General features: G+C 46.7%; 1 protein-coding gene across 1 annotated transcript; it reads left to right on the plus strand.

Annotated features, from left to right (window-relative positions):
• Positions 1–2,890: 2,890 nt before the first annotated feature.
• Positions 2,891–11,851, plus strand: PAIP2 (poly(A) binding protein interacting protein 2). The gene is made up of 4 exons (XM_088522650.1): positions 2,891–3,005; positions 6,656–6,815; positions 9,133–9,312; positions 10,741–11,851. Exons 2-4 carry the CDS (start codon positions 6,678–6,680, stop codon positions 10,795–10,797), a joined length of 375 nt encoding a protein of 124 aa, XP_088378776.1. The 5' UTR covers positions 2,891–3,005; positions 6,656–6,677; the 3' UTR covers positions 10,798–11,851.
• The last annotated feature ends 186 nt before the right edge of the window (positions 11,852–12,037 follow it).

The raw sequence follows: 12,037 nt of genomic DNA on the forward strand, positions 1-12,037 counted from the left end.
CAAACGAAACCACATTTGGAGCAATGACTTCACCCTGCCCCTCTTTGCCTAATGCTGAGCCTTTGTGCTACGAAAGGTTTTCAAATGTAGGAATCAACTTGATTCCCTGAAACGAGCAGCTACACCTGACAGGCAAGATGGTGCCTTTTGTAGGAGAGCCCTAATAACTGGGCTCCACAGTCTGTTACTTTCCTTGATCCAGCTTCAGAAAAAGAAGGGGTGCGGATTTTGCAAAAGTGTAAACGCTTTATAACTGATAGTAGCAGTTTCTCAGGCCTATGTGTTTATAATGGCAAAATGTTAATAAGCAACTAATGCACAGATTTGTATTTAAACAGCATATCCAAACTTTTAAACTGCAATTTCTAACCAGCAGTGATTGATTCCTAATGTAAGTCACCGCTTTGTACATGGCATTCATTAATACATGAAGTATCTGCTACATTTTTACAGAACTGATGAACAGTGCTGCAATTAAACGTAATGTGGCGAAGGTGTTCAATCCTAGAACTATGGAACTGCTTGTCCAGACCTGGAAATCAAATTTGGAGTAAGTGCAGGAGAAGTCTTGCCATAGGGAGGGCAATTTTGACTGTAAGTCCCAAGGAGGTACTTGGACCAGCTTGCCTCTACTGGCATTTCTCATTCATCCATCTCCAAGAGGCTGTTTAGTTTATCAGTCAAGCGAAGGACTTGACGTCAAAGCATTCATTTAATCTTTGGCCGTTGTCCCACCTCTCTAAAGATGATAGATAAGAAATTATCTTGAAAGAGAACGGCAGAATTACAAGGTTTTCCTTCTCTCCCTTCTCCCCTGACATTTTAACATTTCCTTGAAACATGTGCGTTAAAGATTAATATCTTAAAATGCTACTAAAGCTCTGTATGCTTATTTTTAAAATAGCCTTTACTTACCTGTTACACACATTTTACAAATCACTGAACTCCACAGCTATTTATCTAGTGTCCTCAGTCCTTGCTAGATTTTAACCTGTGTAACTGTCAGGAGTTAAGCTGTAGTAAGATGTTGCACTATATTGTGTCTAAACATAAAGAAGCTTTAGGCATAAGTTGTTACAGTGTAGTCCAGAATAAGAGATCAAAAACCATTTGCTTGCATCATCTCTCAGTTTCTGAAGTCGCTGGAATTTAGATGCCAACCCATATGCGCTTTTAAAACCTTAATAGGCTGTAAATAAAAGATGACAGTTGTATAGATAAGGAAAGAAGTCATAGCACTTATACCATTGATGAGTGTCTTCTGTTTACATTCATTCCATGGCCTTACACTTAACTTGCAACGGAAAGAAGGCTTCAGCAGAACTTAATCCTGGGGGCCCGTGCCAGGACCCCACTTAGGTGGCAGGATGGGTTGCAGTCCTGCCAGGGACTACTTAATCTTTGGAAATTCCTGTATCAGTTTGCACCTTCTAAACGGGTGGGGAGAAAGCAAGTAGAATATGAGCCTTGAGCATCCAATATTAGATGTGGGCAGTGTCATTTAGATGCCAGGATTCACGTATGACTTTCAGCCTCTTAAGAAAAACAGTTCTAGATGATGCCACTCTGTTGTTTAGAGCGTATTTGATGCCACTAGGCCCAGGGCCAGCTGAGTACTGGGGAAAATTAATGGATTTTAGACCTACTCTGGGGAGCCAAGTATTTATGTAGAATTGGTTATCCCTTGCTAAAAATTGGAAGGGAGGAAGTAAGGGGCAGGGCAGAGGAAAGATAACGAAATTCTGCTTTTCACAAAGGGCTTCTTTCCTCCCTAGCAGCCTACAAGAATGTTTTGATAGTAGAGAGACTTTCCTCGCTAGCAGGTGGTTGTGCCAAGAACTAAGTTTATCAAGCAAGTCTGTGCCTTGCTAGTTCTCTAAGTGCTCGGGCTTCCTGAAAAAAAAGAAATGGATCACATTTGGTAGCTTTCTAACCACTTTTTTTTTTTTTTTCGGATCACATTTTTCTAACCACTTCAGTGGTTGGAAAGCAGGCAGGTATCTTGCTTTTTGTTGCGTGGAGCCTTTTCCTGCACAAAATGGCAGGAGGGAAGCGCTGCCTGGGGCCGGCATTGCCCTCCCTGCAGCCGCGCGGCTCGGCTGGCTTCCCCTCAGTGGGGACGGTTTTGGGGACTGCTCTTTTCTCAGCATGACTGAAAGCAGATCTGTCCCATGGGGCTTGTCTAGACGCTTAGGGGCTTTTCTTTCCAGCAGCGGCTCCTCTTTCAGGCGGTAACGGGAGCTGTGTGTTATTTACTGTAAGGAGCAGTGCGTGACAACCCAGGCCAAGGAGGCTGCGGCTCGGTGGCAGACAAGAGCCAAATGCCGCCTCAGCGACAGGGAAGCAGGCCCCAGAGCAGCCGGTCACCTTCGTAACGGGAGCAGTGTCCCGGGATGGAGGGATCCTTAGGCACGAGGTGCTTTTGTGCACATTTCCCTTGGAGTGCTTGTGCCCTGAGGGGTATTTCTGGAAGACCAGTTCCACGGAGCTCGCGGAAGACGCCGGCGCAGCGGCAGGAACGCGGCTCAGGGCGCGTTTCAGGACAGCGCCCGCCGCGGCGCTGCTGCACCCCGGCCGCGCCACGCTCCCGCCCAGCGCGGCGCCACAAGATGGAGGCCGGCGCCCCCGCGGGACTACGCGCCCCGGCATGCCCCGCGCCAGCGCGCAAAATGGCCGACGGCGCCCGGGAACTACGAGGCCCAGCATGCAGCGCGGCCATGCCTGCGCGGACGGCCCCGGGGCTCCCAACATGGCGGCGCAGACTACAACTCCCGGCGTCCCCCGCGGGGGCCGCTCCGCCGGGCGCCGCGTGTTGTTCGGCGCGAACAGGGGGCGGGGCTTGTTCGGTCACACAGGTAGCGGAAGTGAGCTCACGTCCGGCTGGGCTGTTGTGTTTGGCCGGGGAGCAGCGCGGAGGCAGCAGCGCCCGAGCGAGCGAGCGCGGCGGCGGCAGCAGAGCGGCTCGGAGCCGGCGCGGAACCCGCGGCCCTTCGCCCCGCGCGCAGGTAGGAGCAGGCGCGCGGCCGCCCGGGCGGCGCCTCCCCGCGGCGGCCCCGCACGGCCGGGCCGCGCACCCGTCTCCATTGTCTGCAGTCTCCATCCGGGTCCTCGGCGCGCGGGAGTGCGGCGGGGGGGCGGCCGCGGGGGGTGCCGGGATCGCGCCCCCCCGCGGCGGGGGCGGTGCCGCGGAGAACAAAGCGGGGGGGGGGCGGGGGGAGCGGCCCCCGGGCCCGTGCGGAGCCCGGCGGGCCCAGGCGGCCCCCGCGCAGCCTTGGGAGGCGGCCGCGTTCTCCAGAGGTCCTTTAATCCAGCGGGGTTTCCACTCCTTTCCCCCACTTTTTCAAAATTTATTGTTATTTTATGCTCCGCAACATTTTACGGCCACTCTGCACCCACCCGGCTTCGGCCCTCGCCGTGAAGCGCGTGGTCTCGAGTGTCCAGCCGCGAAGCGCTCGTTGGCTCGAGGTGCCGCCGGCAGCCGCTGCCGCCGTGATTAAGACACCCATTAAACACGGAGCAATCAGGCTGCTTGATAACTGCTTGGTGCTAATCTCATTAGATAACCGCAAACTTGGCCGCCGCTCCCGAGGCAGAATATTCCCTTTGGAATAGGCTAATTGCGCGAATAGCACTTAACCTCTGCAGAAGTGTCGGGTATTTCCCCCCTGCACCGGCACAGCTTTGCTTAGACTTCAGCTGCTGCTCAAATTGTCACGTGCATGGTGCAGTTCTGGGTGTTTAGGGGCAATTTCTTAATCCCCGTGTTTAAGGGCATGAAGACCAAGGTTTTGCTAAATGAAATGAGACCCATTGACACCTTCTGTGAAGGGGGTGCTAATCACCCCGCTGCTGCTTGCCGTTTTCACACCAAGGCTTCCATTAATGATGCTTGGTCTAGATCTTTTAATAGCTATCAAAACAGCAAAATTCAGAAAAGTGGGTATTTTTTCCCTTTCTCTCCTTTCTTATTCTCTTTTCCCACCCTCCAAAACTTGGAATAAGCTGAGACAAAGTGAGTGCCAGATGCCAGGCCAGTCCTCAGAAGGAGGATACCGTAATGGCCGTGTATTTTCTCCAAATCTCATCTCTTGGCCAATATTGCTGATGTTGTATTTTTTGTTTTACTCTAAGGAGCCTTGAGGCTCTCTCCCCTCCACCTACTCCCAGATCGAAATGTGTTTGTTTTTATTCTTGATCGTGTTGCCTTTCCCTGTGTCCTATTTTCCACAGCAACCTTCGTTTGGGATTGACTTGTTACAAGGCTAAACTCACCTTGGGCTCCCCATCTTTGGAGCTGCCTCATCCCTAAGAGGACTGTACCAAATGCTGGGGGAAACAGCTGAGGTTAATTTTCGTCTCCTAAATGAGCGTAGGAGGCCGACTGGTTTGTACCTTGAAACAGTGCAAAGCTCCCTGTGTTGCAGTATTTTTTTATTGGGAGTTGCAGAAAATCAAATTACAAGGAGCACTGTGACTAATGCGCTGGCCTGAGGCTTGCCTACTGTTAATGCAGAATAAATGTTTGTTTGCACATTTTCCTAGGGAAAATTAGCAGCCCTAGGGTTTCATCAGATATCTTCCTGGTGGCATAAACATCATGTATTCAGGGTAAAGCCTCATATCATTTATTTAAATAATGATCCTCATCATTCATAAGAAGTAATGGAAAAAAAAACTTGTTTCAATAAAATACTGCACTTTCCCTTATAAATCAAATACCTTGTGTTATGTTTTAATATCTAGCAATTGGGGAAATTAGCCCATGTTTCAACAAATCCACCTTTCAGGCTTTTATAAAAACGAGGCTTTTCCACCCTTACGGATTTGTCTGGGTACTTCCCTGCAACTTGGCGTGAGTATTTTGCCCTGTTAATGCAGAGTTAATCACCTGCGGTGTGAATTGTTGATGTGCACAAAGCCCTGGGGAACAGTAATATCAACATTCCCTCCACAAAGGAAAAGGTGAGAACACTTGCCAAGAACAGAAGAAATTAATTAGGCTTTTTAGACTTTGAGGTCTCCTATTTCACTTGGTCCTCTTGATAAGCTTGTGAACAGCTGCAGCTGTTTAAAATAATTTCAGGCTTGAATTTGGGGTGTTAAATGCAGTGTCCTTTCCTGTTTTGTGTTAAACACTGCCTGTACTTCTTTACAAGTTTGTTTCGAAAGAACATCAAAAGTACCCTGCCTTCTGCTGCTTGAATACTCTAGTTTCTGATCTCATTTGTGGTATTTCCTAGGGAGTTAAACTGGCTTCCGTGGTTGGTTTTGCCTTTGATTAAAAATCTTAAATAGAATAAGCCAGGAAGGTTCCTTTTCTTCCTTCTCTCTGTTTTTCTTCATCTGGATGTAGCAGGTCTTTGACTTGCCATTATCAAGAACAATGTATTGAATCAAACCTTAAATTCATCCCATGGATAACAGGATCAACTGGAATGTGAAGGGAAAACAGGAGCTGTAGTGCATTCAGCTCAGGTGTTGTAGTAATAAAGGAGGATGTATTTTGATTTTTTTTTTAATGCTGCATTTTCACATATGAGAGTGCTAGGGAAACTGCTGATTGGGTGTGGGACAAGGTATTTTTGCCTACTGCTGTGTTACTTCATTGCAAATTTTTAGCAGTCTTCAGCCCTAAATTTGCATTTTCCCTCGATTGCAACTGAGTAACGTGGCAGAACAAACCTGACCTCCTGGATACACAGGAAAAGCTGGGCTGCTGGAGGGATCGCATCCCCCGCTCCCCTTAGAATATAAAGGGACAAGAAACATTCACGTTAGCTTTTTGGTGTTCGGGTGGAATAAAGCCCTTTTACCAGCTCTACCTTGGCTCCCCGTGTTCAGGACGTTGTGGTACCGTGCGCTGTGGACGTGCAGAGGCGTTGAGCACTCTCCAGATGCGACTCAGCCCATCCTAACCAAGGGGCATGAGAGGAACGTGCGGCCTTCTGGGGTTGTCTCTATCCGAAATGTCTCAATCACGGGGCTTTGGTAGTGAAGCAGCTCCAAAAACTCTACAGCCGGGTTGCCTGTCTGGAGAATCGGGCACCGCAGCTTCTGCCTCCCAGCACTTGCAGGGTTTCTGAGCAGGGAAATGCCTGGGCAAGTCGGTTCATGCAATCACAGAGCAGATCTTGCAGCTGAACTTGGGTAGTCTAAAATTTAAAAGTTTTCCCAATCGTATATTTCCCTGAAATTCCTCTCCAAGTGTCACATGATGTCTCCCTAACAGTATGGACATTGGGCAGTTTGTTTTTCCAGGGAAGCTTGATAAATGCAGGTGAGTTTTAACTGAATTTTGGAAAGCAAATTTGCCTTTTGTTTCCTGAATGCTGCCTCAAATTCTCTCTTCCTGTTGGCAAGTTGCCTCTCCTATTTTTTCCTGCCACTTTTCATCAGCCTTAGTGCTTGGTTCGTGCTGATTTGCTGAGGTTTAATTTGGGGAAGTCACTCTAATCCCTGTACAATAAAACAGCATATGATGTTTTTGTTAGGTTGGTTGGCTGATTAGCAGAACTCAATTTTATGCCTTTTACTCACTCTGCCACTGCTGAGTTAAGCCTACCTGGAGCCTGGAACTCAGGTGCAGCTTGGCAGGGTCTGTGTAGGGTGATGAGTGAATCTGTGTATCTTTAATTCCTGCATTTCTTAATTGTAGATTTCTAATCAAAGACGCAGCCATGAAAGATCCAAGTCGCAGCAGTACTAGCCCAAGCATCATCAATGAAGATGTGATTATAAATGGTCATTCTCACGAAGATGACAATCCCTTTGCAGAGTACATGTGGATGGAAAACGAAGAGGAATTTAACAGGCAGGCAAGTTATTTCTCTGTGTAGATGTGCTCTGATTGTGTCTTTTTCCTAGATTACGGGAGAGATGCTGTGGCCTAAAAACCTGTGTTCCCTTAGGACTGGGAATCTATTAGAGACAGGATTTTTGCTGGAAAGATTCTGGGGGATGTTTATTGTTTTTTCTACCTGTAAATGTTTCCTATAAATTTGTTGGAAGCTATAGGAGGTGCAGAATGTTCTTACGCATCCATTAATTCCATGCTTCTGCAGAAGGGCAAAAAAAAAGTATAGTGGGCTGATTTAACATGTGACATGTTGGAAGGCTCAAATCTTGCTTGGGTACTGAGCTGTTTTGACTTTCAGCTTGTGCAGGTGTGCCAGGTGTGGTGGTTTTAAATGGGATAAGGCCCATTTGCACCTGAGCTTATCAACAGGGCTGTTAGGGAGGGAGTTGGTGGACGTAGCTGTTGAATGACAGTTCCCTTTGGGTTGTTTAATACTTTTAAAGCTCTTTGGAAGGAAGCTTTGATTTCATCTCATGTCTGGCTGTAGTTTTCCCTCCTGCGGAGATTGGAGAGAGCCCCCTCTTTCCATTCCCCTTTTCCTAATAATCACTGCTTGATCCTATTGCTCAGATTGCAGCTTTCTCTATCCTGCAAAAACATGGCAGTGCTAAAGGCTCAGAAATGTTAGCTTAAGAAGTGCAGTTCTCCTATTCTCTCTTTAGAGGTCTTTATTGGGTGCAAGAAGGTACAAAGCTTTAAATTCTTTTAAATTCAGTTTGCTTGCATAATGCATGTTCTTTTGTGCATCTGCTAGGAGGGTCTATGTGTGGGGTTTTGTTTGTTTGTTTTTCTTTTTTTTTTTTTTTTTCCTGTTTGGTGGGTTTCTTCCTCCTCAGGGACTCTGCTCTGCGTAGCACACAGTACTTGGGGAGTGAACTGCGAGTCGTGCAGTGAATTAACTATTTATCAAGTACAGACTCCATTTCAGGAGAGCGGGGAGGGGAGCCTGGGAGGAGAAGGCTTTTTATGCAGGCAGGCAAATGCCATGTGAAATCCTGCCCTCTTCCCCTGCAGGCGCGTCTCCCTGGAGCTGAACAAGTCAAAACTTCAGCTGGAGAATGCAAACTGTGGCAATATGAATTTCAAGCCATTTGGGTAATTAGTTGTTATTTAGGAGCTGCCCCTGGAGACACCCGGAGGTGTGCAGCAGGGTAACAAAACACCTGGAGTTGAGCAACCCGGCTGTAATAGTAGCTGGGGACTGTGCCCATGATTCCCTTTCCCCACGCGCAGGAAGGAGACAGCACTTAATAGGATGTCTGGAAACTGGAGCGCTAATCTGCCCCCGCTGGGGTACTTTGCACTGGGTTTCCTGAAAATAAATAAGTCCCTGTTTCATGCAGGGTCTACATTGTCTGGACAGTCTCTTAAAGCATAAGATAGTGAGTCCCTGTTCCCCCAGAGCTGGGTGCTCTGTGCCTGAAGTGCCAAGGGAGCTAGGGACTGCACTTGCCTCAAAGACAGGGAATGGGAATCCTCAACTCCAGTCCTTACCTTTTTGACATAGTTTCTGGGCCTAGCTCTATTCCCATTCCAGATTCTAGAGCATGTTTGACTTTGGAAGATTCAACCTTTTTTTCCCACAACTAAATGCACTTTTTTTTTTTTTTTTTTTTTTTTTCCTCCCCCTTTATGCCTGGCAAGTTATTCAGGTTTCTGTGCTTTCTGTGCAATGCAGGACACAGAAAACTTGTCAGGATCAGCTCCTTCCAAAACGTGTTTGCTGAACACCCAAGCAAAACCTGCCTTTAATCTGCGTTCCGCAGTGCCTGTCCAGTCTGCGTCAGCCGGTCTGTGCTGCAGGTCAACCTTGTTAATGAATCCTACCATCCCGCAGAGTTTCTTATGAAAAATACATTGTGTGAAAGCATCATCTGCTGCCCAGGAGGGGCGTTCCTCTCTTGAGGGCTACGCACATCCCCGAGTCCCTTCCTCATGCTTCACCTAGGGACAGTGGTGGGTTTGGGACAGACAAGCTGGCACAAAGGAAACTTGGTGCTTAGAACCAATGTTCTTGTTGGAGCAAGTTCCCCATGCTAAACCCGTGGACTAGACAGCTAGGACTAAGCTCTCCTGCCATCCTCATCTTACCAGAGCCCGAGTTCTTGGGACAACTTTCCCTGTGAAAGGATTAAAGCTGCTTGTCTTCCTACAGCTACAAGCAGTCGTCCTGCCAGGAGTCCTAGTGCAAGAAAGGCAGCCACTTGGGTAGCCCAACCCTGAAATAAGAGCACGGCCTTTCAAGAGCTTTGATAAAATTGTTTCTGTCTGTGCAGATTGAAGAGGAATTGTGGGAAGAAGAATTTATTGAGCGCTGTTTCCAAGAGATGCTGGAAGAGGAGGAGGAGCACGAATGGTTTATTCCAGCCCGTGATCTCCCACAAACAATGGATCAAATCCAGGACCAGTTCAACGACCTTGTTATCAGTGACAGCTCATCACTGGAGGATCTGGTGGTAAATTCACTTTCTCACCTTATTTCTAAAACTCAGCAGCTCTCCCTGTGTAAGGCTGGTTCCTGCTTCTGGTAAGGGCAACAGAAAGCCCTTTATAGGCAGGAGAGCCACTCTCACACCGCACGGCTGTGGTGGAGGGGGAAACATGGGTGCTTGGCTAAGTGCATTTCCTTAGCTGACTCAACTGGTTCAGTGGTTTTGCTCCTAGCTGCTCAGGGCCTTTCCTAGACCGTGGCATAAATTTGGGTTTGGGGCTGTGTGCTGCCCTGTGGAGGAAGGGCAGCGAGTGAATTGTGCTGCCTTTGTGAAGGAAAGGTCAGTGTCAGGGCTGCAAAGCTTTAAGGTCCCAACTTCCAACACTTAACATGTGCTGGGTGAACGCAAATCACATTCTAAGATTTGATTTGGATCATGTGAGGGTGACAGAGCACTGGAACAGGTTGCCAGGAGAGGTTGTGGAGTCTCCCTCTCTGGAGATCTTCAAAACCCATTTGGACATGTCCTGTGCCACGTGCTCTAGGTGACCCTGTGTGCAGGGGAGTTGGACTAGGTGCCCTCTAGAGGTCTCTTTCAACCTTAACAATTCTGTGATTCTGTGTGAACAGCGGCAAATATTTTTGTGGAATAGGAAGAGGGAATAGCTACACTGCTGTTGTTTTCTTGGTTCTGGTGGACAGCTTCAGTCCCCTGCTTAGCTCAAAGGGAAGGGCAGTCTTGGCACTTTTGCCTCGCAGACGATGTAATGGAGCTACTGGTGGCACAAAACCCGTGCGAACATTCATGTAGCTGCTGTAAAAGATCAGGTGCAGAACTCTGATTTCCCAGGCTTAAGGAGATAAAGGCAGCAAGCAGTTTCTAACCCTGTTAAGACCACAAAAGCCTAATCCTCCTTTTCTTTCTTAACAATAAATAGCTCATTTTGGAGATGGCTGCCTGCCCACCTGTAACTGCTACCAAAATAACTGCAGAAGGTTGTAGAGCAGCTGCGTGCCAGCTGAGTGGAAAGGGTACTCACGGGCAGGAGAAAACTCAGTGTTGTATTTTAATTGTGAGAAGTGGCTTAACTTCTTTGAACGAATCTTTTTTGCTCAAATAAGCAAGATCAAAAAGCCTTGTGACACATTTAGCAGTTCAACTTCAGGAAGGGCTGCCAGCAGTACTGAGAGCTGCTCTATTTGTGTGCATTAGGGTTGTTGCTCCTTAGTCCCTGAGCCCTTGTTGGATTGAAACCTCCAGGTGGTGCTAATGAAGGCTGGATAGTTACTAGCAGGGGCTGGGTTTTTTTTAATGAGTATAGAGGCAGTGCATTTAAACCCTGCTATTCTGAATCTGTTAGGAAAGAAATCTGCTAAAGTGGTGGTGTGTTCAGCTTGAAAGCGGAGGATGAAAATGATGCTTCAACTGGACTTCTGTTTTTCCCTTCCTTAGGTCAAGAGTAATCTGAATCCAAACGCAAAGGAGTTTGTTCCTGGGGTGAAGTACTAAATATTTGAGTAGACTGGGCCCTCTTTTGGTGGATGTAGCACAATTTCCACACTGTGAAGCCAGTATTAGAAGATTTAATTGTAAAAGCTCTCTTCTTGTCACTGTGTTACACTTATGCATTGCCAAAGTTTTGTTAGTCTTGCATGCTCAATAAAAGTGCTGAGACTGTTAAGTAAATCTGTCAAAAGTTTAATGGAAACATAATTGGACCCTGGCTCTTTGCAAAGGAGACAGTGAGGTAAGAAGCACCAGTCAAGTTGAGACAAAGTACCACATATAAAAACTTCTGCAGACTCTGTCTTTTTAATAGGATTTGGAATTTGCTAAGGATGGTCTGTTTTTTTTTTTTTTTTTTTTTTTCTATTCTTTTTTAGCTAAAGATGTGTTAACTGGTGCTAGTTTGCACCTGATAATGCCTTAACTTTAAAATGAAAGCAAGGTTATCTGATTGTTATGCAAATTAGCTAACTTTCCTTTGAAATATCAGTATTGTAACTAATGTTAATTTTTCCCCTTGGAAAAAAAATCCCTCCTGCTGCTTGAAAAGCAGCACAGGCTTTAACAGAAGTTTTACAGACCTGTACAGAGTCCTAGATCTCAGCTACTGAACTAACATCCAAGTGATTGGAAGGAAGAAATTTCCTGTATTTCCAGTATGTTATCATGTTAGAAATGCTTCTCTTCCTAATTGTATTAAAGGAGATGTGAGTTTCATCACAGTTTCTTCCAAGAACCCAGATACATAGCGCTGTCTATGTAACTTTTAGCATACAACTTTAATATAGCTGGATTTAACCAAGGAAACCCTAGCATTAGTGATTTGAGTGGTGCTTTTCCCTTGCTTTGTTTAATCATCACTACACAATAGTCTACAGCACAACAACTTTTTTTTTTCTTTTAATAAAGCTAGAACAGTTTTGGCTTCTTAAACTTCATATTTGGGTAGGTTAAGCTGCCATACGTGTTCAGTGTGAATAGTGTTTAAGTTGAAAATATTGTAAAAAAATTATATTTTTTCAAAAATATTTAAAAAAATAAATAATAGTAGAACTGACTTGTGGCTGTCTCATGAATCCGCATCCCTGTGGCAGCGCAGAATTGGCAGCGTGAGGGGTGATGCTAGCGCCTCGCGCCGGATCCGCTGCCTGCGCTGCTGCTTGCAGCAAGCTCATCCGGGAGAGCAGCCTGAGATCGGCCTCCAGATGCTCCTTTTTCCTCCTGTGAAGTCTTAAACTCTGTG

This window comes from Tinamus guttatus, unplaced genomic scaffold (assembly GCF_059628265.1).
Source record: "Tinamus guttatus ecotype Peru unplaced genomic scaffold, ASM5962826v1 Tinamus_guttatus_pri_ptg000155l, whole genome shotgun sequence".
Taxonomy (NCBI): Eukaryota; Metazoa; Chordata; class Aves; order Tinamiformes; family Tinamidae; genus Tinamus; species Tinamus guttatus.

Bases quoted from the DNA above. Each gene is read 5' to 3' on its own strand.
- PAIP2 (XM_088522650.1), top strand. From the start codon at position 6,678: ATGAAAGATCCAAGTCGCAGCAGTACTAGCCCAAGCATCATCAATGAA. The intron at 6,816-9,132 runs GCAAGTTATTTC...CTGTCTGTGCAG, and splicing joins AAGAGGAATTTAACAGGCAG to ATTGAAGAGGAATTGTGGGA. The intron at 9,313-10,740 runs GTAAATTCACTT...TCCCTTCCTTAG, and splicing joins CATCACTGGAGGATCTGGTG to GTCAAGAGTAATCTGAATCC.